This window comes from Scomber japonicus, chromosome 9 (genome assembly GCF_027409825.1).
Source record: "Scomber japonicus isolate fScoJap1 chromosome 9, fScoJap1.pri, whole genome shotgun sequence".
Taxonomy (NCBI): Eukaryota; Metazoa; Chordata; class Actinopteri; order Scombriformes; family Scombridae; genus Scomber; species Scomber japonicus.
This window is the reverse complement of record NC_070586.1, coordinates 33759718-33780211: the sequence shown is the minus strand read 5'-3', so window position 1 is coordinate 33780211 and position 20494 is coordinate 33759718. Positions and strand designations below refer to the sequence as shown.

At 45.0% G+C, this 20494-nt stretch overlaps 1 protein-coding gene across 1 annotated transcript in view; it reads left to right on the top strand.

Moving 5' to 3' along the window:
- Positions 1–20494, top strand: part of unc5db (unc-5 netrin receptor Db) — a 151522-nt gene extending 131028 nt beyond the window's left edge. The window contains exons 14-17 of the mRNA XM_053325599.1: positions 917–1066; positions 11048–11212; positions 15846–16024; positions 20125–20494. Of these exons, the coding sequence (XP_053181574.1) occupies positions 917–1066; positions 11048–11212; positions 15846–16024; positions 20125–20386 (756 nt within the window). The 3' untranslated portion in view covers positions 20387–20494. The remainder of the gene's footprint in view (positions 1–916; positions 1067–11047; positions 11213–15845; positions 16025–20124) is intronic.

Sequence of the window (20494 nt, the reverse complement as noted above, 5' to 3'; positions counted from 1 at the left end):
CATTTTGACAGTTTCAGATGAGTTTCAACAAAGTCAGCATCAGCATCCAAGCTACGTTGTACGGGAAAAAAAACAAAAAGAAACCCAATGTTGTCCTTCTGCCCAGCGTCTAACAGTTTTGAAAGACAGAGGCAGATGGCAGAGGAGGAATGCCATATTTCAGGTTCCCTGCTGTCACATTTGTTTTTTTCCTATGAGCGCCTTTCATCAGCATTTTGCCAGCAGTTGATTGTTTTCACACCTACAGCAATGACAATATGCATAACGCCCCGGGCACGCGTTTCTGCAAACACATACGAAAAAGTGCTTACCACACACATGAGCTTCTGCACACTTAGTCAGAATCAATCAGCGTGGTCTGGCATTAGTTACATCTCTGTTCCCTGTCTTTTTTTCCTTTTGTGATTGAGATGGCTAAGGATAGACGGGGGCCAGACACCGAACCATCCCACCGGGACACTGAACAATGATGACAGATGAATACCTGCAAGCGACAATCAAAGTGCTCTTTCATCATCACAAATTCAATTTAGGAGATAGGCGTTTGCCCCCCCGACGCACCCGTTACCACGGCATTAAATTCAAGCTTCAATCTGTCATGTCGAGGCTGGAAATGTGATGCTAATGGAGAGCACGAGTTGTACGATTTGTTCAGTGGAGACTCGACGTCCCTTCTTGGCGGCATGTTTCTGTGTTAATATTTGTGATGAGTCAATTAGTGGATGTGACAGAGGGACAGATTAGCAACAGGTGTTCAAGCTGATATGCAAAGGTAGGGGAGGATTCTCTTATGCTTCCTCTTGCAGTCATCTCATTTCTCTCTCTTCTACTCTTTTGCTACCTTTCTTTTTCTCTCCAGACCCCCTTTTTTCTTCCTTTCTAACCCTTTTATCCTTTGTTCCCTTTCCTTCTCCAGGGAGTTGTGGCTGCAGAGAAGATCAGAGGGGGTCAGCTCCTCGAGGAGCCAAAGATGTTGCCTTTCCGAGCGAACACCTTCAGCCTCCAGGTGTCCATCCAGGATGTTCCCCACTTCCTGTGGAGCATCAAACCCTTTACCACATGTCAGGTAACAGCGGCAGTTAACTTACAAAGACATTGTATCAAAAGACAGATCGGATATGAAAGTGCTGATTTGCAATACACTGTGTTTGCAACTAATAACAAATACTTACTAATTATAATTACTGTGGTGTTTCCGCACTGCTCCTGCCAGGTTTCACTTATCAATCACAGTATGAGGAGTACTGTGACATGTTTGTGCCTGTTTTTCATGTTCAAGTCAATGATTCCCTAGTTGGCATTATAAACTTTGTGTATTATGTGATGTATTTTACGGTAATGTTAATCTGGTACCACCATCTGATTGTCTCTTCATATATGACTTGTAAAGTTGAAAGATTTGTTAATAGGCAATCATTTACTAATACTTTATAGATTAGTTTGAAGCCATTCACAAAAGCATCATTCAGTATGCAAAGTAAATGAATCATATACACATTCATACAGAAACACACACATACACATACATGCACTACATATATGTATAGGCTATGAGATAACAATACAAAGACCAAGGTCCTTTAAGAGAATCCCACGACAATTGCCCTCCAGATCATCACTTAATTTATTATAGTTAAAGGTCTTTATTAATGACATATTACCATTTATAGCTAGTGTTGTAGATTTTAAATTAGCAGCCCATACATCAGTGGAAACATTTGCGCAGGAGCCTTAAATGTCTTATGCTGAAAAGGTTTATCAAGGAGAATGAAAGAATAATCAGTATATGCTCTGTCCTGATGCTCCCTTCAATTCTGGAGTTTTGGTCCTCCAGGGATAACCTTATAGTAAGCTACAAAGATAATGTCATAACTGAACCATGCCCAAATATAATCAGATCCAACACATCTTCATAATATAGAAATTAGTCCATTGGTCTACACATGAGGATAATGTCTAGGAATGCAGCTCAGCACCCTTATCCTCCATTTCTCAGGGCCCACACCGGGTCAAACTAGGCCTTGAAGCTATTGTAAGCATAAGTAAATGATTTGTTAATGTTAATATACCTATAAGGTACCATTTTAAACCTTTTAGAAGGGTGCCTTGCAAGAAAATGCTACTATTCTGAAATAAATTTCTATTATATTCCCGCTTTATATACCAGTAGGTTGATGACAATGATCCCACCAGCCCTGAAGATGCATACTCAGATGTAGATTAACACAAAGAAATGTCAAGGCTTTTTCTGTACCACTTTCAAGCAGACTCTTCTTGTGGTAACAGATGATTATGGCATAGATTTAAATCCACCTCCTGATTGTGAACTGTTCAAAAGAACATCTTATAATAAGTGACCTGTATAAGTGATGTATAGATTTATGCAGATCTGGAAGCCATGGCAACACATCAACACTGGAGTGCAGAGATTTTGCCTGATGGTCAAAAGCTGAGCGTTGTGCTTGTATCCCAGTGTGTACATCATCAAGTCAAGTAGTTTATGTATGTGACATACCAATCCCAGAGTAAAAAACTGTGTAATATTGCTGTTTAAGACGTCTCTTTTTCAACCTGTCTCTACCTGCCATTGTGGTGGGTTTGCTTATAATCAGTTACTTCTTCCTAAAGTCATTGGGAAATCAGAAAACATAGATATATATATATAATGATCATTAAAGACTGCGTAAAGTGAATTCAAACATCTTTTAAACACATTAAATAGGACATACATGTATTTCTAAAAAAAGTGTAAAAAGCATTTCAATCATTTAGATTTGAATTGTGGAGCTAGGCTTCACAAACTGTGTTTCAAGTTCTCTTTCATAATATTTCGTTCGATGTCTCACTATGGGATGCACGCCTCGCTGCAGCCCTCAGAAGCATTTATCTCATTACGCCAATCCTGATTGGCTGGTGAACGTGTCCGTCCGCCACAGGTAGTCCCATCTACCTTAAATAGCTCATGCGGACGGCACCACCCTCATTCAAACACCTCTTCTCACTCGGAGCATATCTCGCGTCCAGGGCTAGCTAGCTTAACTGTCCATAGACGGATCTTATTTAGCTTCTGTCGCTGGGCGCTACTAGCTTAGGACATTTTTCTGCTTCGTCGGTCACACCAGATCGAACTCAGTGCTTTCCTGCCCTCCACGGCTTGGTCAGCACTGCTCTCGACGCCCCACCACGGCTACTCGAGCACCGGGCATTAGCACACCAGCTAATTCTCGGCTTCTTCACGGTTAGCACACCAGCTAACTGCCTCGGTTCCCTGCCTGCACACCAGCTCGCACGGAATGGAGGCTAAAACCCCTCACACCAGAGGGCACGGAGACTCCGGAGCCAGACTCTGTCGCTGCGGGAATAAGATATCGAGCATGGATCCACACCAGGTCTGCTCGTGCTGTCTTGGGCTGGAACACGCCCGGGCGGCTATCGAGGTCCCCGGCTCGTGTCAACACTGTGCGGTGTTCACCATCAAGAGTCTCCGCAGACGACTAGCCCGCCAGGCTAGCCTGTCTGGACATGACCCCCATCTCTCTTCCGACGGCGCCGCCGTCGAGGGCGGAGAGGAGGTGGGGGTCGCTGCGGTGGCGACACCGGAGGCTAGCGACAGCTGGGGCTCCCAGCTCGAGCTAGCCGCGGTTCCCCCGCTGGAGGAAGACGTCCTGGATTTGGACTATGGGGAAGATGATGATGGCGCCTTGGATCTCCTCATATCAGAGGATGAGGAAGAGGATGACATCTTCATCACGCCGGCTCGGGCTGCAAAGCCCGCGGCTTCCGTCGACTCTCGGGATGGAGATGAGAGTAGCACACCAGCTTCTCCCTCCCCCAGCTCGGACATGCTCGACGTGTGCAAACGCGCTGCTGCCCGGCTGGGCATCCCCTGGCCCGCTGTCGTAGCTGAGACCACCAGATCTCGCTACGAGGGGAAGAAATTGCCCTTGGCCAAGAGCGCGACGAAGCAACTTCTCCCCGTCTTCCCGGAGCTGCTGGAGGAGGTGGCGCGCTCATGGAGAGACCGCCCCTACAGCAGCCGGAGCCCGGTTCCCGGGGCCTCGTCCCTCGACTGTGAGGCGATGGAGAGCCTGGGTCTGCTCCGCATGCCTCCGATGGAGCCACTTGTTGCAGCTCACCTTCACCCCCAGCTGTCAGCGGTGTCCTCCCGGAGCCCCAGCCTGCCGTTCAAGTCCGACCGTTTTCAGTCAGCCCTGACTGAGAATGCGTACAAGGCGGCGGCGCTCTCGGCCAGAGCGCTCAATGTCCTCTCGCTGCTCACGGCTTACCAGGCTGAGTTGTGCGAGGATGTTGCGCAAACTCAGGACCCAGCTGCGTGGGAGGAGATACCGGTCATCACCGACCTGTGTCTCCGTGTCCAACGCTGCGCGGTCCAGGCCACGGGAAGAGCGATGGGGACCATGGTTCTGCAGGAGCGAGCGCGGTGGCTCAACCTCGCCAGCCTGTCAGACAGAGAGAAGGACGACGTCCTGGACATGCCCATTGTCCCGGAGGGTATTTTTGGTTCCGTCCTAGCATCGATGCAACAACGGTGTGAAGCCAAAAAGAAGGAAGACGAAGCTCTCAAGCTCTGCCTCCCTCGCAAGCCCTCAGCTCCCTCTCCACCTGCGCAGCGTAAATCCTTCGCGCAGGCTGCCTCCCAGGTTTCGCAGTTCAAAATACCGAAACATCCGAAGCCTCAGCCCGCCCTGCCGCCCGTGCCCGGGCGGCCCGGCTGGTTCAAAAAGCCCTCGGCCCCAGCTACAGCTCCGCCGGCACAGCCCGCGCAAGCTACTAGCCACCAGGCCAGGAAGAGGAAGAGAGCGGCCTGACCGCCCCTCTCGTCACCGGTGATGCAGCTGGAAGTTCCCCGTTCTCCAGCTCCACCTGTTTGGCTTCCGAGCGTGCACTCCGGGGCCCCCCACGCCCCCATCTCCCAGCTGCCACGGACCGTGCCAGAGCAGACCGGGAGAGACGGACATCTGACGGCAGAGGGTTCAGCGGTTGCCCCTCTCCCATGTCCACAAGCACGCACACACACACAAGTTTTCATATAGAAAATAGAAAGTGTCCCGCTGTCGCATCCAGGCCGAGTGCCGAGGGCGCAGCGAATAAAAGCCAAAACTATAAAAATAAACAGCGCGGCGGCGGCACCTGCTGTCCCACCCCCGGGAAAAGCCGCGGCTTTTCCCGGGGTGAGGGCAGTGAGGTCCCCGTCACTGCGTTGTCCTCCCGGGCCAAAGTGCACAGCACCGCCCAGAGGCCATGTCAGTTTTCCACCACGAGAGGGCGCCACCGCACCGCGGTTGGGACCTCTCATGGTGGAGGAGCTGCAGCGCGTCTCACCTCTCTGCCGCAGGTGGGAGAAGTGGGCTGCGCTCGCAGCTTCACCCTGGGTGTTGAAGACGATTTCGAGGGGTTACAGGCTGCAGTTTGCCGCTGTTCCCCCTCGATTCGCCGGCATAATACACTCCCAGGCTCAGGGAGAGTCAGCTCGTGTTTTACAAGAGGAAATCCTCTCACTGTTAAACAAAGGAGCAATCTGTGTCGTTCCTCCCGCACAGTGTCAGAGCGGTTTTTACTCCAGGTACTTTCTGGTCCCAAAACGGGGGGGGAGTGGTATTCGCCCTATCCTGGATCTACATGCTCTGAACAAATTTCTCAGGAAATACAAGTTCAGGATGCTCACACACGCATCCCTGCTGCGCCTGGTGCGACAGAACGATTTCCATCCAGGCAAATCTGTTCAATTCAGATTGTGTCTTCGATTACTCGGACTGATGGCGTCAGCCATTCTCGTGGTCCGTCTCGGTCGCCTCCACATGAGGGAATTCCAGCTCTGGGTGGCCTCATGCGGGCGGGATCCCGTGCGTCATGGCGCACGGAGAGTGTTGGTTACGCCGGGGTGCGTCAGGGCACTGCGCCACTGGCGAGCCCCGTCTTTTCTGACCCGCGGGGTGCCCATGGGCTCTGTCCTGTCCAGGACGGTGGTCACTACGGACGCCAGCCTGACAGGGTGGGGCGGAATTCACGAGGGCCGGTCGATGAGGGGCCGCTGGAGTGTGGACCTCCAGCGGTCTCACATAAATTTTCTGGAACTTTCAGCGGTGTTCCTCTCCCTGAAACACTTCCTTCCGTCTCTCATGGGCCATCATGTCCTGGTGAGGACGGACAATACGACGACGGTAACGTACATCAACCGCCAAGGGGGGTTGCGCTCTCGTCAGTTGCACATGCTGGCTCGCAGACTGATCCTGTGGAGCTGCGGTCGTCTCCTCTCCCTGAGGGCGACGCACGTCCCGGGAGCTCTGAACACGGGCGCGGACCTGTTGTCCAGGGGCGCGCCGGTATACGGGGAGTGGACTCTGCACCCGGTGATTGTGGAACAGATATGGGCCCGTTATGGTCGGGCCGCGGTGGATCTGTTCGCGTCAAGAGGAAACGCGCAGTGCGCGCTGTTTTACTCTCTGCGCAGCCTGGATGCTCCCCTCGGCATAGACGCACTAGCGCACGTCTGGCCGCACGAGCTTCTTTACGCGTTCCCTCCCCTGGCCCTGTTACCCCCCACTCTATCCGGAGTGAGGGACCACGGCCACGCGCTGATTCTGATAGCTCCGCATTGGCCTGCGATGCATTGGCTGGCGGAGATATATCGGTTGCTGTGCGCGCAACCTTGGCAGCTCCCGCTGCGCAGGGACCTGTTATCGCAGGGGGGGGGGGCGGTTTTCCACCCGCACCCAGAACGCCTGGCGCTGTGGGTTTGGCCCCTGAGTGGTTCAATTTGTCAGCGGTGGGACTCCCACAGCGTGTGATTTCCACTATACAAAGTGCTCGAGCCTCTTCCACTAGGTCTCTGTATGACTGTAAGTGGAGAGTGTTTGAGGACTGGTGTCACAGAAATGGCCATGTTCCTTTTCAGTGTCCAGTGGGTGTGATATTGTCATTCTTACAGGACCTGATTGACAAACGAAAAGCCTTCTCCACAGTTAAAGTGTACTTGGCAGCTATAGCCGCCTGTCACGTGGGGTTTGGGGAACAAACAGCGAGCCAGCACCCGCTGGTTTGCCGTTTTATGAAGGGAGCGCGCAGGCTTCTCCCCGTGTCCAGACCGCTGGTGCCACCATGGGATCTGGCGGTGGTTCTGGAGGGGCTCAAGGGTCCTCCTTTTGAGCCGCTGGGGGGAGCAGGCTTGAAACACCTGTCTCTCAAGACAGTGTTGTTACTGGCTCTGGCTTCGGCTAAACGGGTTAGTGACATCCATGCGCTTTCGGTGCATCCATCATGCACTCAGTTTTTCCCGGGGGATGTGAGGATGATTTTGAAGCCCAACCCGGCCTTTGTGCCTAAGGTAGTGGGCTCATGTTCTCCTATTGACCTTGTGGCCTTTGCTGCCTCACCTGGAGAGCAGCGGTCACATGCGTTATGTCCAGTCCGTGCGGTGCGCACTTACATGGACAGGACTAAGGGTTTCAGGAGGAGCGATCAGCTGTTTGTCTCCTGGGCTAATCCTCATAAGGGGAAACCTGTCACAAAGCAGCGCCTGTCCCACTGGGTCGTGGAGGCGATTGCTTTGGCTTATACGAGTCAGGGTTTGCAGACACCTGCGGGTCTGCGGGCGCACTCGACTCGGGGCTTGGCCGCATCCTGGGCCTTATTCAGGGGAGTTTCTGTTCAGGACATCTGTGCTGCAGCGAGTTGGTCCTCGCCTCTCACTTTTGTCCGTTTTTATATGCTGGACGTCTCCGCTCCGTGCGTGGCACGCGCGGTTTTGCTGTCCTGATTGGAACAGAGTACATTTTTCCCTGTGGGTTGGTGGACGCTCGATAAGCTTGTCTGGCAATACGGGAGCAACCATATCCCATAGTGAGACATCGAACGAAATATTATGAAAGAGAACTTTAGGTTATTTACATAACCCCGGTTCTCTGAGTAATATGAGTGAGATGTCTCACCAGACTACCCTTCTTGCTTGGGCGAGTGAGAAGAGGTGCTTATCTTGAATGAGGGTGGTGCCGTCCGCATGAGCTATTTAAGGTAGATGGGACTACCTGTGGCGGACGGACACGTTCACCAGCCAATCAGGATTGGCGTAATGAGATAAATGCTTCTGAGGGCTGCAGCGAGGCGTGCATCCCATAGTGAGACATCTCACTCATATTACTCAGAGAACCGGGGTTATGTAAATAACCTAAAGATTTCTGTGTTCAGGATTTAGTAATGCGGCAGTGATTAGTATAAACCCACCCCTGCTGCTGTAGAGGTATAAACACATTCAGCCACACTACTACTACTACAGCCTACAGTTAGCCAGTTAGCCACCAAGTTAGCCGCCGAGCTAGCCGCTGGGCTAGTGGCAGAAAGCTCTCAGACATAGCGTCCATGTTTCGGGTAGAGGTGGTGACTTTGATTGACAGGTGACACTTGGTAGGGGGCGGGGTTTCAGGCGACTCGACGGGCACTCCCACAGCATTTGGTAGCAGAGAAAGAGGCTGATTTTTACACAACTTTGAAGCCTAATTTCATATAGTTGGTGATTTTTTAAGTCATTCAAATTTGACAGGGTGGTTAACAACACACTTTTCTGTGTTATGTCAAACTCAGAACACATATTTATTCTTACTTCACACAGATTTTAAAGTGCTATGTAATGTGCTTCCCCATGTGAAACCACTTTATGTTTAGAATGTAAAAAGTCCACAAATTGCACCAGAAACAAAAAGCAACAATGTTTCTTTTTTACCTCTTGATTTGGACCAAATAAATTGAACCACATGGGTGAAAGTGAACTTCAACTCTCAACGGGGTTTTAAATCACAGCTGCATTGCTGAATTGGACCTGATTGCTTTGTCAAAATGAGCACAGGTTGAAATAAACTTCAGCCAAACTAGCTTAAAGGTGACCTATTATGTTCATTTCCAGCTCTATATTAATATTCTGGAACTCCACCACAGTAGCTTTGTATGATTGGCAGTTCAAAAAACTGCTTATTTATCCTATACTGGCTCTTTATGCAGCCCCTCAGTTCAGCCTATGTGTATTAACAGGCAGTCTTAGCTCCTGTCTCTTTAAGCCCCCACCCCTCTCAAAATGAACCCAGTCTTTTCTGATTGGCCAGCTAACTAGATCAGTTGTGTTAAGTTACTACTGATGCAAACCCAACACTTCCTGCTTTCCTGCTTTGAAGTAAACATTTTTAAATGACTAAACAACTCGAGACTTTTACTGTGTAGAGTTTACAGGAAATTAATTAGCAGAGCTTCATTAGCAAACTAGTCTACAAAACAACACATGGAGAAGTTTGGCGCTCAGTTACAAATAATGCAGGGAGGAATAGTTCAAACAGAACCAGACACAGTGATGATGATGTCTGATGAAGAGCTGCAGACAACCAACACACCTCCAACAGGTAAACTACTTATTTTACTGTGGCCTGCTGTGTGATGGAAAAACACTCACAGCATGCCAGCTCCACTAGAGTCATGGCTCAGCGTGGCTAACCCTTAAACAATGGAAAAATGCCATAATGGTAACGGAGCAGAGCAGTGAAATGACCATATAAAGAAAGTAGACAAGGCGCGGGGAACCAAGCACTCAGAGAAATCTGAAGTCTGTGCTTTTTTTCTAAAAAGGATTACTTCTACATACCTTTTACCTTGTTGAATATGAACATCCAACATTTCTAACATTATATATAAGACTGAAAATAAGGAAAAGCTTAATAGGTCCCCTTTAATAGTTCACTCAGAAAATGGTATGTATTATTTTCGACTGCAACAACAACATTGAAGGTTGTTTGGCGTGATGTTAGGTATGCAATGCTGTTGAATATTCTACAAAGAGGACAAGGCAGTTTAAACCTGGTTTGATGAAAATAATTTCTGTTCAGCTTGTGACATTCAGATGCTTCTGCTTCATAATTGTGTTTGCGTGTACCATTTTGTGCTTTAAAACTGTGTAAATCCTGCTGTCACATCTCTTCTTTGTCGAGGATCATAAATATGGATGCGACTGGAGATTAATAGCTTTGTGTTTGTTTTTCTCTTCAGGAGCATTAAGATGCAAAGAGTAGGCTATTAAACGGAGCACGGCGGTGAATGCTGTTTTGTACCTGTTGTTGCTTTTGTCAGAGCAGCTGAGCTGTGTCCCCACTGTACGCCATCGTTGCTTAAAGATCTGAATGCAGGGTGAAAGCTCGCTGTTTCAAAGACACCCAACCCCTCTCCACGGTCTTATTTATGAGGGCCTCTGGAGGCAGGCAGGCACCGCAAACCCTGCTTCGGCGGAGCAGGTGTAGAATAATAGCCGAGCGGCGTGCCATACATCAAGTCAGCTTTTAGTGCTAAAGAGCATCCGAGCTTTCCACGTCCATCACCTCCTCCCCCCTTTTTTCCCTTACACCACAGCCGCCGCCACCGCCTCTCCCCTGACTCCATTATCTGCTGCCGTGTGCTGCATCGGGCAGCCAAGATCAAAGCCACAAGGGTCAAGTCTTCAGTAGGCACGCAGGTCGGTGCTTTTAATGCTCCGGTCTGCACTAAGAATCATTTACAGGTCACTTTTAATATGCAGATATAACGGAGACGGAATCTAGCAGAGGTCAAGGATGTTTCCCTACAGATGTGCCTGCTCTCTGGAAATTAATTAAACATCAAAGGCAATCTTTTCCCTGTTCCCTGTATTCCCACATATACAGTATATTGCTTACACTACTCTGCCCGCAAGCTGCTTCTGCTACCAGAGTTACTGTAAGAGGGATGATTCAAGCTGGAGAGAATTCTTCTTCTTTCTCTTCTTAACAATAGTTATTTCTATGCATAAATATATCAAGCCATGGAATCATTGAGACTTCAAAGCCAACTCTTAGCTTTTATCTCGCCTCGTGTACAGTGTGTGTGGCTTGGCATGTGTGACAACGTGGCCAGATGTAGAACAAGAGAGGAAGCTGAATCATCTCATTTTGAAGAGCATGTTAAGAGTGCTGTGTGTGTCTTATTATTACTGTATGTTGCTTATGTCCTCCTTCTTCTTCTTCTTCTTCTTCCTCCTCAGGAATTCTCCTTCCCCCAAGTGTGGTGCAGCAACCAGCAGCCCCTGCACTGTGCCTTCTCTCTGGAGAGATACAGCCCCGCCACCGCCCAGCTCTCCTGCAAAATCAGCGTGCGCCAGGTCAAAGGTCACGAGCAGATCCTGCAGGTCTACACGGCGGTGGCCGAGGTGAGGCTCCGCAGCTGTGTGTGTGTGTGGGGGGAGGGGGGGGCAAGGGGGCTGGCGTTTTTACTTTCTCACACGACCTTTATGTAACCTTCCCAGACAGCAGGGCCAGCTCTCCTGAGCTCGGGTTGTGTATTAATAGAGCAAAAAAAACCAAAGAACAGTCACATATTTTAATTCTTATGCTAAACGCTGTGAGCACAAACAACACAGATCCAGCTGTTCACCGTGTTTACTGTATATTTTCTAACCTTTTTACTCATCCAGGGAGACACGTGTCCCCAGCAAATAGCCTGCTTCGTATTCACATGCATTAACACCTGGGAGCTGCCCCGGTGTAACAGCAGTCTTCTGTCAGCCGCTGAGCAGCTCCACTGGAGCAGCGAGGAGTTAGAAATCCTCACTCAAGAGCACCTTGACAGTAGTTGTTAAGGCAGGAGGGAGTGTTACTCATTGATTTTACCCAACTGCTTTTTCACAACCAGTCACAAAACGTGCTTGTCCTACCTCAAGGCCACCAGCTCTGTTTAAACTGATGGTGAAGGTGTTACAGTCAGAATGGTGCTTTGATTGAATCATATCTCGATTAGTTGGGGTTTGGTACATATGAATTGGAAATAAAAGAGTTTAAAGGCGCAGTGTGTAGAATTCAGATCATCGCTATATTGATTTTGGCACTACAGTCAATAGACACAGCTATGTAGAGGAGATTGGAGGCTTCTACACTGACTTTTACATTGTGGGTTATTAGGATGAATAATGTATAAGGGTTAATGATGTTTTATTTATGTCCATGTGATTTATTCAAATTTAAAGGGGTTAAAATGTGAAAATAAATATGAATAACTTGCACATATTCTTTTTTTTGTGGACCCAGCATCAAATTTCTGCTTTTAATCCATTTTGAGAGAATATATTAGAGGATTATGGCAAGAATGTCTAAGTGGTGTAACCATACAAACTTGCTTAAAAACAGTAAATTGTCAATAACACACCATATCAACTAGTTTGGCATGATCTTACATTATAACTTTTATATTGAATAAAGCTAATGGAATACTATTGTTCTAAATATCACATTTAATCCACTTAAATACACTGTGCATGGATAAAATATGTAATATTTATCATTCTTTTGTGGTTACACCATTTGACATTTTTCAGGAGCATTCAGAAAAAAAGGGTGCAAATCTCATTTCAGGTTATATAAAACCAACACAAATACTGAATGCACATTTGAACAAACCTGATGCTGCTTTTTAAACTAGTTTTTAAGTTTTGAATTTGCTCATCTTGCCAAACCTTATTGTCACTAACCCACATGCAGAGCCTCAACTCAGCAGTTTTAGAGCTACTTTGCACCGTTAGTCATTAAGATAAGATAAGATAAGATAAGATAAGATAAGATAAGATAAGATGAGATGAGATAAGATAAGATAAGATAAGATAAGATGAGATAAGATATATCTGTATTGATCCCCCTTGGGAGAAATTCAAATAGACTCAGCAGTACAGTAGACAAAAAGTTGCAGTGTAAGGGTAACACTATTTACAGTAAACAATCTCTGTGTAAATAGATGTGCAATATATAAATGTGCATTATGCAGAAGTTCCTGAGATTATATACAAGTCATACATCATTTATTACTTCCTATCCTAAACTATATAGTAGAATGAATGTTGTTCTATTCATTTCAGTGCTTCACTTGAGTGATAAACTCAAGGCAGTAAGGCAGTTATCTACACAGTTCCATCTGTGTGTGATGTCTAATCTAAAGTGTTTCATTACATCACTTCTCAGATAGTTTGGTGCCATAATTATGCGTTCAACTCCATTTAGCTTCAGCAAAGAAAACAAAAATAGCCAAGCTTACTGAAGGGCAACAGGGCATGCAGAGAACTGGACGGACTCTGCATTTTACAAACACCCACGCTGGAGTACATGAAACATCCTGTTGCTCTTATATACTGACAATGTCACATTCAAACAGATGATTATTGTCTAAATATGAACCCTTAGATACTGTTTGGGTTCAATTTTGACATCCGACAGCTGTAAAAACAGCCCAGATGTTGCTATTTGACACTGAAATTTGATGACTTTTCCTAAAGTGGCCCAAAATGCATAAAAAATGAACATGGAGGGGCTACAAATGTTTGTCCACTTAGGCTGTTCTGGGTCAAATGTGACCCGTATCTATGTCCATGTGTTTTAGTGAAATGAATAGTTAATAGTTTTAATAAGGATTTCTTTTTATGATGTAGCAGTGTAGACTGATGGCTCTAATGGTTCTACAATAAACCCCACACTTCCATAAAGTTATAAAATACATTTCCATTATTATTGCTATGTTATATTTTCATGTCTTAGGTCAAATAGGACATGATATTGTGTGATAGTAGATGTTTTTTCTCCATAAATGAACCTAAAAAATACACTCTCTCTGCTCTCTGAAACATGAATCAAGGTTTAATCACACAGTTATGATTGACTGTTGTTGCATTTTAAACACATCTGTGGTTCATTTGGTATTGACACTTCTTATGAAGCAATTCTTAGACTGGGTCAAAATTTCAGAAGCTAATTGAACTTAAAATTGAACTTTTTCTGACACATATTATTATTCAGCACATGGGTAGAGGGAACCTTTAAGTTTTTTTCAGGTTTCAAACAGTACTTTCAACTCGGGATAAAAATCCTACCTTGCACAGACTTTATGTCTCGCGGCTGTGCTCAAAGTTCAGTCAATTTCAACTCCGCCGTTGACCTTTCGATGAATGTGATTGGATGACGGCTGTCAGCTCCGTAACCTGAAAGCAACCCATGATGAATGAAAGGGACAAAAAAAAAAAAAACAAGATTTAAACTCTTCCTTTTTGCTTTAGCATACCTTTGTTTCCCAAACATACTAATGACAACTAATCATTACCTTTTTTTTGTTGTTACAGTATTTGCTAAAATATAAAGCTATGCTACAGTTTTCCAGCTTATTATATTCAGAAGGTTGTACAGTCCACATCAGCCTTCTGTTGAGCACAACTGTCCAGCACTAATCCCTCACAAAGGATGTTATGTCATCATTCCAGTGGCTAATTGATGAATGTGATGTGCTGTGCTGCAGTTTGTAGTGTCTTAGTGTGTGATAAAACAGGTTGATGGCACACACACTAGAATGATGACTGTGTTAGCTGTGTGTGTGTGTGTGTGTGTGTGTGTGTGTGTGTGTGTGTATTGTGCACAAAACTGGAGAAACTGCACTGAAACTAGAAGCATAGGATTGAATTTTTCAGGCGTGTGTTCTTCAGTTGAAGTCAAATAGAGGATCATACCTTTACAGTTAAGGCCGGTCTTGTCATTAGTCATTCCCCGCTGACAAAATAAAAATAAGAAGACACAGTAAAGGCAAAAAAAGATGATATATTTTAGTGATATCCAGGAAATGTGGGTGGTTTGCACTGAAGCTGTTGGTGCCGCAGTTGGATATAGTGGAAGATCAGTCAGACTGGGACAGAACAGGAACAAGGTGCTGTTCTTCAAAGGGTCAAAGTGGTAAAGTAGAATAATCAAAGGCCTTATAGAAAAATCACTGCCAGAATAAAAATGGGAAATCTGACTTTTAAGTGATAGACCCAACTTACATTTTGAATATTTTAAACACAACACTGACAGGAGACAAAGCATGTAGTCAGTTAACATTCTTTTGATATTGAATCCTGTTCTTTCATCTCACTCAGAGTATCTTGAGTGTTGGTTTGAGAGCCAATTAGTTAAAAAATCTAAAGAAACAGCAGAAATTCAAACCAATACACAAGCTGGAGGCGTGGTTGCCAGGCTAGCCAATAAGTGAGCTGGATTAGAGTAGAGGAGATAAGATGAAATATTCCTTTTATTAGTCCCACAATGGGGAAATGTACAGTGTTACAGCAGTGAAGTGGATTAATAAGAAAATAAAGAACAATAAATAATAAGTAAGTACAACAAGCATATGAACAAATATAAAAGTAATAACAGTATGTAGAGAGGAATATTGGTGTAATGATAATATACTTGAGTGTGAATGCAAAATTAAAGCCTGTCTGATTATTGTGTTATATACTTATAGTTAGTTTAGTAAGTGAGTTATTTATAATGATTACATTTCCAGTGCAGTTTACTGTTTCACTGCACTGATGTCATTTTATACAATAAAATTTATTGTCAAATGGTCAAATATCATTCCTTCATTACATATCTTAGTCAAGTGTTTTTAAGAGATAGTTGCAAAAACTGTTTATGTATATATTTGTATATATAAAATGATCAGGTGATATATTGATATTGGAATTGTTTTACTCTTTAAAATCTGTATCAGCATCGGCCCCCAAAAATCCAGTGTTAGTCTGAGCGGCTCTACTTCTCTATATTCTTATTAACAGAATATCTACTAATGTTTTTAAACCCTAAGCATACTTGTCTGAATTCTCCTGACCCAGGAAATAAACCCCACCCATCTGGCTCTCCAAGCTGTTTAAAACAAGCACCAAGCTGTATTTGTGTAAAAAATCCTATCTGACCCCCCCCCCCCCATCCCCCCCAACCCCTACTTCTTTCCCCCTGGTCTGATCACAGTCTGTCTCTGCTCTCCTTCTCTTCCAGACTGAAAAGGATTCGGTTCCATTTTTTATGCAGACGGACTGCACCATCACAACCCAGACGGGGCCCAAGGCCTTCAAAATCCCCCTGTCCATCCGCCAGAGGATCTGTGCCACCTTCGACACTGCCAACGCTAAGGGCAAGGACTGGCAACTCTTAGCCCAGAAACTCCACTTAGATCGGTGAGATGTGTGTGTGTGTGTGTGTGTGTGTGTGTGTGTGTGTGTGTGTGTCACCCTATCTGAGATCATGTGGTGTGTGTGTATGTGTGTGTGTGTGTGTGTGTGAGTGTGAGTGTGCGCCCTTTTCCTCTTTAATGGCCTCACCGTGAACACACGCTGATGAGAATGATAACAGTCCTGTGAGTGTTGTTAAGCCTGGTGAACGCGGCTTCATACAGCAGCTCGTTACCAGGTGCTTTCATTTATTTATATATTAATGTTTTATTCTTCATCTTCTCTCAGCAGCAGGAGACGGGACTGATTATTTAACTGTACAGCACATAAGTGATTGTGTTCTCTGTTGCTGCCTATAATATGCACAGCGACTGGCCTTAATATGCAATTTCCTCTTGAACAAGAAGGACCATTATATCATTTACACCTCCAACATTACTCTCTGTGTCTATCAGCACACACTGGTCAGTCTAACATATATGTCATTACTTTATCTAATAGAAATATGCAATTTATAATGAAAGCCTATAGTGATATTTACTCCATCCGCTCTCTGTATTTGCGTGGTGTCAGCTTGTGGCGCCTATAATCTCCCGTTAAGTGCATGATTCATGAGACTCTGGTATCTAAGAGTCTTTTGGGATTTCCAAATTATCCAGATAAGCTTTCCTCTCCAAGTTTGGGGCGGCTTTGAACCGAGCCTGATGTGACCAATGGCTGCAGCCTTTTATGTTGCTTGTTTTGTTATTTCTCCTGAAGAGCACCAAAAGGAAGCCGGTGGTGAAACAGTGCCCCCAACTGGAGTAACAGCCACATGGTTACATGAAGGCATCATATTGGCATGGCAACAAGCTCCCCTTCTGTCTTTACCTTTGGCCCACACCTGAGAAAATGCGAGCATGCAATGTTTCTCAGTAATTACTCATGATTTGTGATGCAAATGTATTCTTGATTACATTTCTAATAGTCTTTAAAGGTCATGGTTGTTGTTTTTTTTCAATTTTACTTACATGTTGAAGCAGATGGTAGTACTTACTGCAAGATAATACAATCTGTGTTAAATTAATCTTCAGGTATGGACAAATACAAAAGGTGGATTTTCAATAGTGGCATGACAAGGATCTGTGTGGAAGGGTTTAGTTAATATTGATTCAGTACTGACATGTGCCTGGAGAGATGATGAGAGTGTTGTGGGACACTAGCCTTTCTTTATACAGTACATTCTCTAATTTGGATTATGTTAACCCTCCAGTTGTCCTCAGGTCAATTTTGACCCAGGAGGACAACAGGCATTAACTCAAAAAGGAAATATAATTTCATTTAAATGAGGCCTATTAAACATACTGTCCAGCCATCATGCCCATGTGGGCCCCATAAGGGTTAAATTTGGGCTCCAAATATGGGTCCCAAGTGGGTTTGTCCACAGTTTCCATGGTGGCCCCACCTGTCTTTTTCCATATGGGCTTCAAGCGGATTCTGACTTGGTTTCAGGTGGGGTCCAACTGGGTGAGACCCATGTAGACCCCATATGATTGCCCATATGGGGTTTTAGTGGGATCAGAATGGACCTTAAATGGGGCCCATTTAGCCAGTCCACATGGGCTTCACATGTGGGGCCCATGTTACTGAAACAATATGGGGCCCATACAATTTGCCTTGTTTATGCCCATGCCCGCTTAGCCCACTTAGCCCACTTACATCCCTTATGGGGCTCATACAGTCAGCCTATGTGTGGGCTTCACGTGCGGAGCCCATGTTACTGAAACCATGTGGGACCTACACAGTTTGCCCAGTTCAAGCCCATGCCTACTCAGTACCCACACATTTAACTCATGTGGGGGGCTGAGCATGGTATCACTTTACATTAAGTCTGCCCTTATACAGGCTTTGTGAATGCTTTAGAATTAAAATTCTCACGCATTGACTGTGATAAACGCGGTTCACGCTCACACACCACACCAGTCATCTCTCATGCTGAGAAGTGATAGACCCCACCACAGAATGAATATATTATTTTCATAGCTGTCCTGACTCGAGTTAGCGACCTACCAGTCAATCAGAAAATATTATTTGTTATTGCTGGGGAAACAAGGAGTCTGCTGACTCACAAAGTGACAAAATAGCAAGATCTGATAGCCTATTTAACCTACATGGATAAGTATGCAGTAGTAAAGTATACCTTCAACTTGCCAAATAGTGAGCCTTCATTGATGGATGAGATATTAAATTATACCTAATTTACAACTGGTAATTAAAGGTTTATGATGTGATTACAATCAGATTTTAAAGTGGTACAAACATACTTTCCAAAAATATGTGTAATACCGACAAGACTTGTATGCTCAACATGAAGACAACAGGAGGGTTAAATATGAATTCAAATAGATATAATTATAGTAAAATATTTTCCTTTTTTGAGCAGATAATGGAGCCAGCATGTGAAATATGAGGCTCAGACCCTGTAATTGACACCTTTGACCTCCTAAGAACCCTAGAATTATATTTTATATTATATTATATTATATTTTTGGTGTTCTCAAACACTACTACTCTATTTATCTATGTTGTACAGGTTATTTAGATCTCATTATCTAAATGTTTAAGCCTTTCTGAAATAACATAATTCTACCATCATAATCTACCATAATTATACAGTACAATAAAGCATTTTGCAGCATTTAAATATAATTTGTGTTATGTAAGAAGATAGCGGTGCTGTCACAGAGCAAAGTGGATTCTGACAGGTTATATTCCTGCAGGGAGAAGTGCTGCTAAATTACTACACATAACTCCACAGATATGGATATATTCCTTTTTTATGGCAAATGTGATTTTATCAATATATATGGCATGATGTGTCAAACTAATGGGAAAATTGTCTGTATAGAAAACATTCCTCAGGCACTCTTTAGCTGAGCAGACATGTTAAACACCAACTGGTTTCAATCTCACAGGATCTTCATCAACAATACACAAATAAATAAATTAAAATAGACAATGAACTGTTCTTACTCTTCAGTGCTACTGCTGACAACACACTGTGTCAATGACATGTACTGTATCTACAGCAGTTTGTTTAATTTGCCTCGTGTTCCCAGCAGTGTAACACCAGCACTCTACCATTCTGCTAACTGCTGTCAATCAAAAATCAGAAACGCCCCTTCAGCTTCCTGAGACTAAAAGGGGCATTCCATGAAATTCATGGGAAGAAGCACGTTGAAATTATCTTGACTGCTAAAAGGGATTTCAGTTACACTTTAAAATGTTAGAGCAGGGGTGTCATACATGGACCTGCCACTAGGGGGTTCAATATCGCCCACTGGATAACTTTACAAGAAGACTAATTCCAATAATTTTTCAATAAAATTCACTTCTTCTTTTTTTTTTTTTTTTAAGATTTTGTTGGCACAGACGCCTTTATTTAACAATAGACCGACAGGAAACATGGGAGTGAGAGGGGGGTGTGACACGCAGCAAAGGACCTCCGATCGGGATCCGAACCGGGGTCGGCTGCATATATGGCATGCGCTCCAACCACTCGACCACCTGCACGCCCAATAAAATTCACTTCTATTCACTCTTATTTTCAATCACCATTCACAGTCAAGGCGTCTGATCTTTCTGTGGACGTTAAACTTACGATAATTGACTATGTACAGTATGTAGTATGATCCAGATGTGAAGGACAAATGTGCCTTGGTGGGTTTGGACAGTATCTCTTACAGGAGACCCCTACATGGTTTATTACAGTAAAGTTATAATATGTATAATATACTATTATGTAATGGTTTTACTGATCCAACCCACCTGAAACTAATTGGGCTGTATATGGCGCCTAAACTAAAGTGAGTTAGGGTTAGGGTTAGGGTTAGGGTTCTTATGTTTTAATGCCATATAGGGTTTTTTATATGGTGTTGTATCCAATTGTATGTAGGAACTGAGCACATGAATCAATGCTGACAGCTTCTGTTTGACTCATATCTGCTACAGGATGGATAAATGAAACGATACAGTAAATATCTGACGTCAACATGAAGCATTCCATCTGTTTTCAATCCTCTTCTCCTGTCGTTCATTAATCCAGCTCTCATGTGCCCCCTCTACAGAAACCTGGGTTATTTCGCAAAGCAGCGGAGTCCGTCGGCAGTCATACTGAGCCTGTGGGAGGCTCGCCACCAGGACACTGCTGACCTTGACTCTCTAGCCAGCGCCCTGGAGGAGATTGGCAAGATCCATTCCAAAATCTCCCCCAAGGAGCAGGAAGAGCCGGAATCCGACTTTAATCGCATACAAGCGGGAAGCCTCTGCGGAACGGGCGAGCTAACGAGTCGTAAGACCGAGGACTCTGCTCCTGAATATACAGGATGAGAGGCAAGAGACGGTGAGGGAGAACTGACTCAACTTAAGACATATCTGTGTACGCGCACACACACACACAACCAGTGATGGACAACACACTGCGGCGGTGCGCTGGAA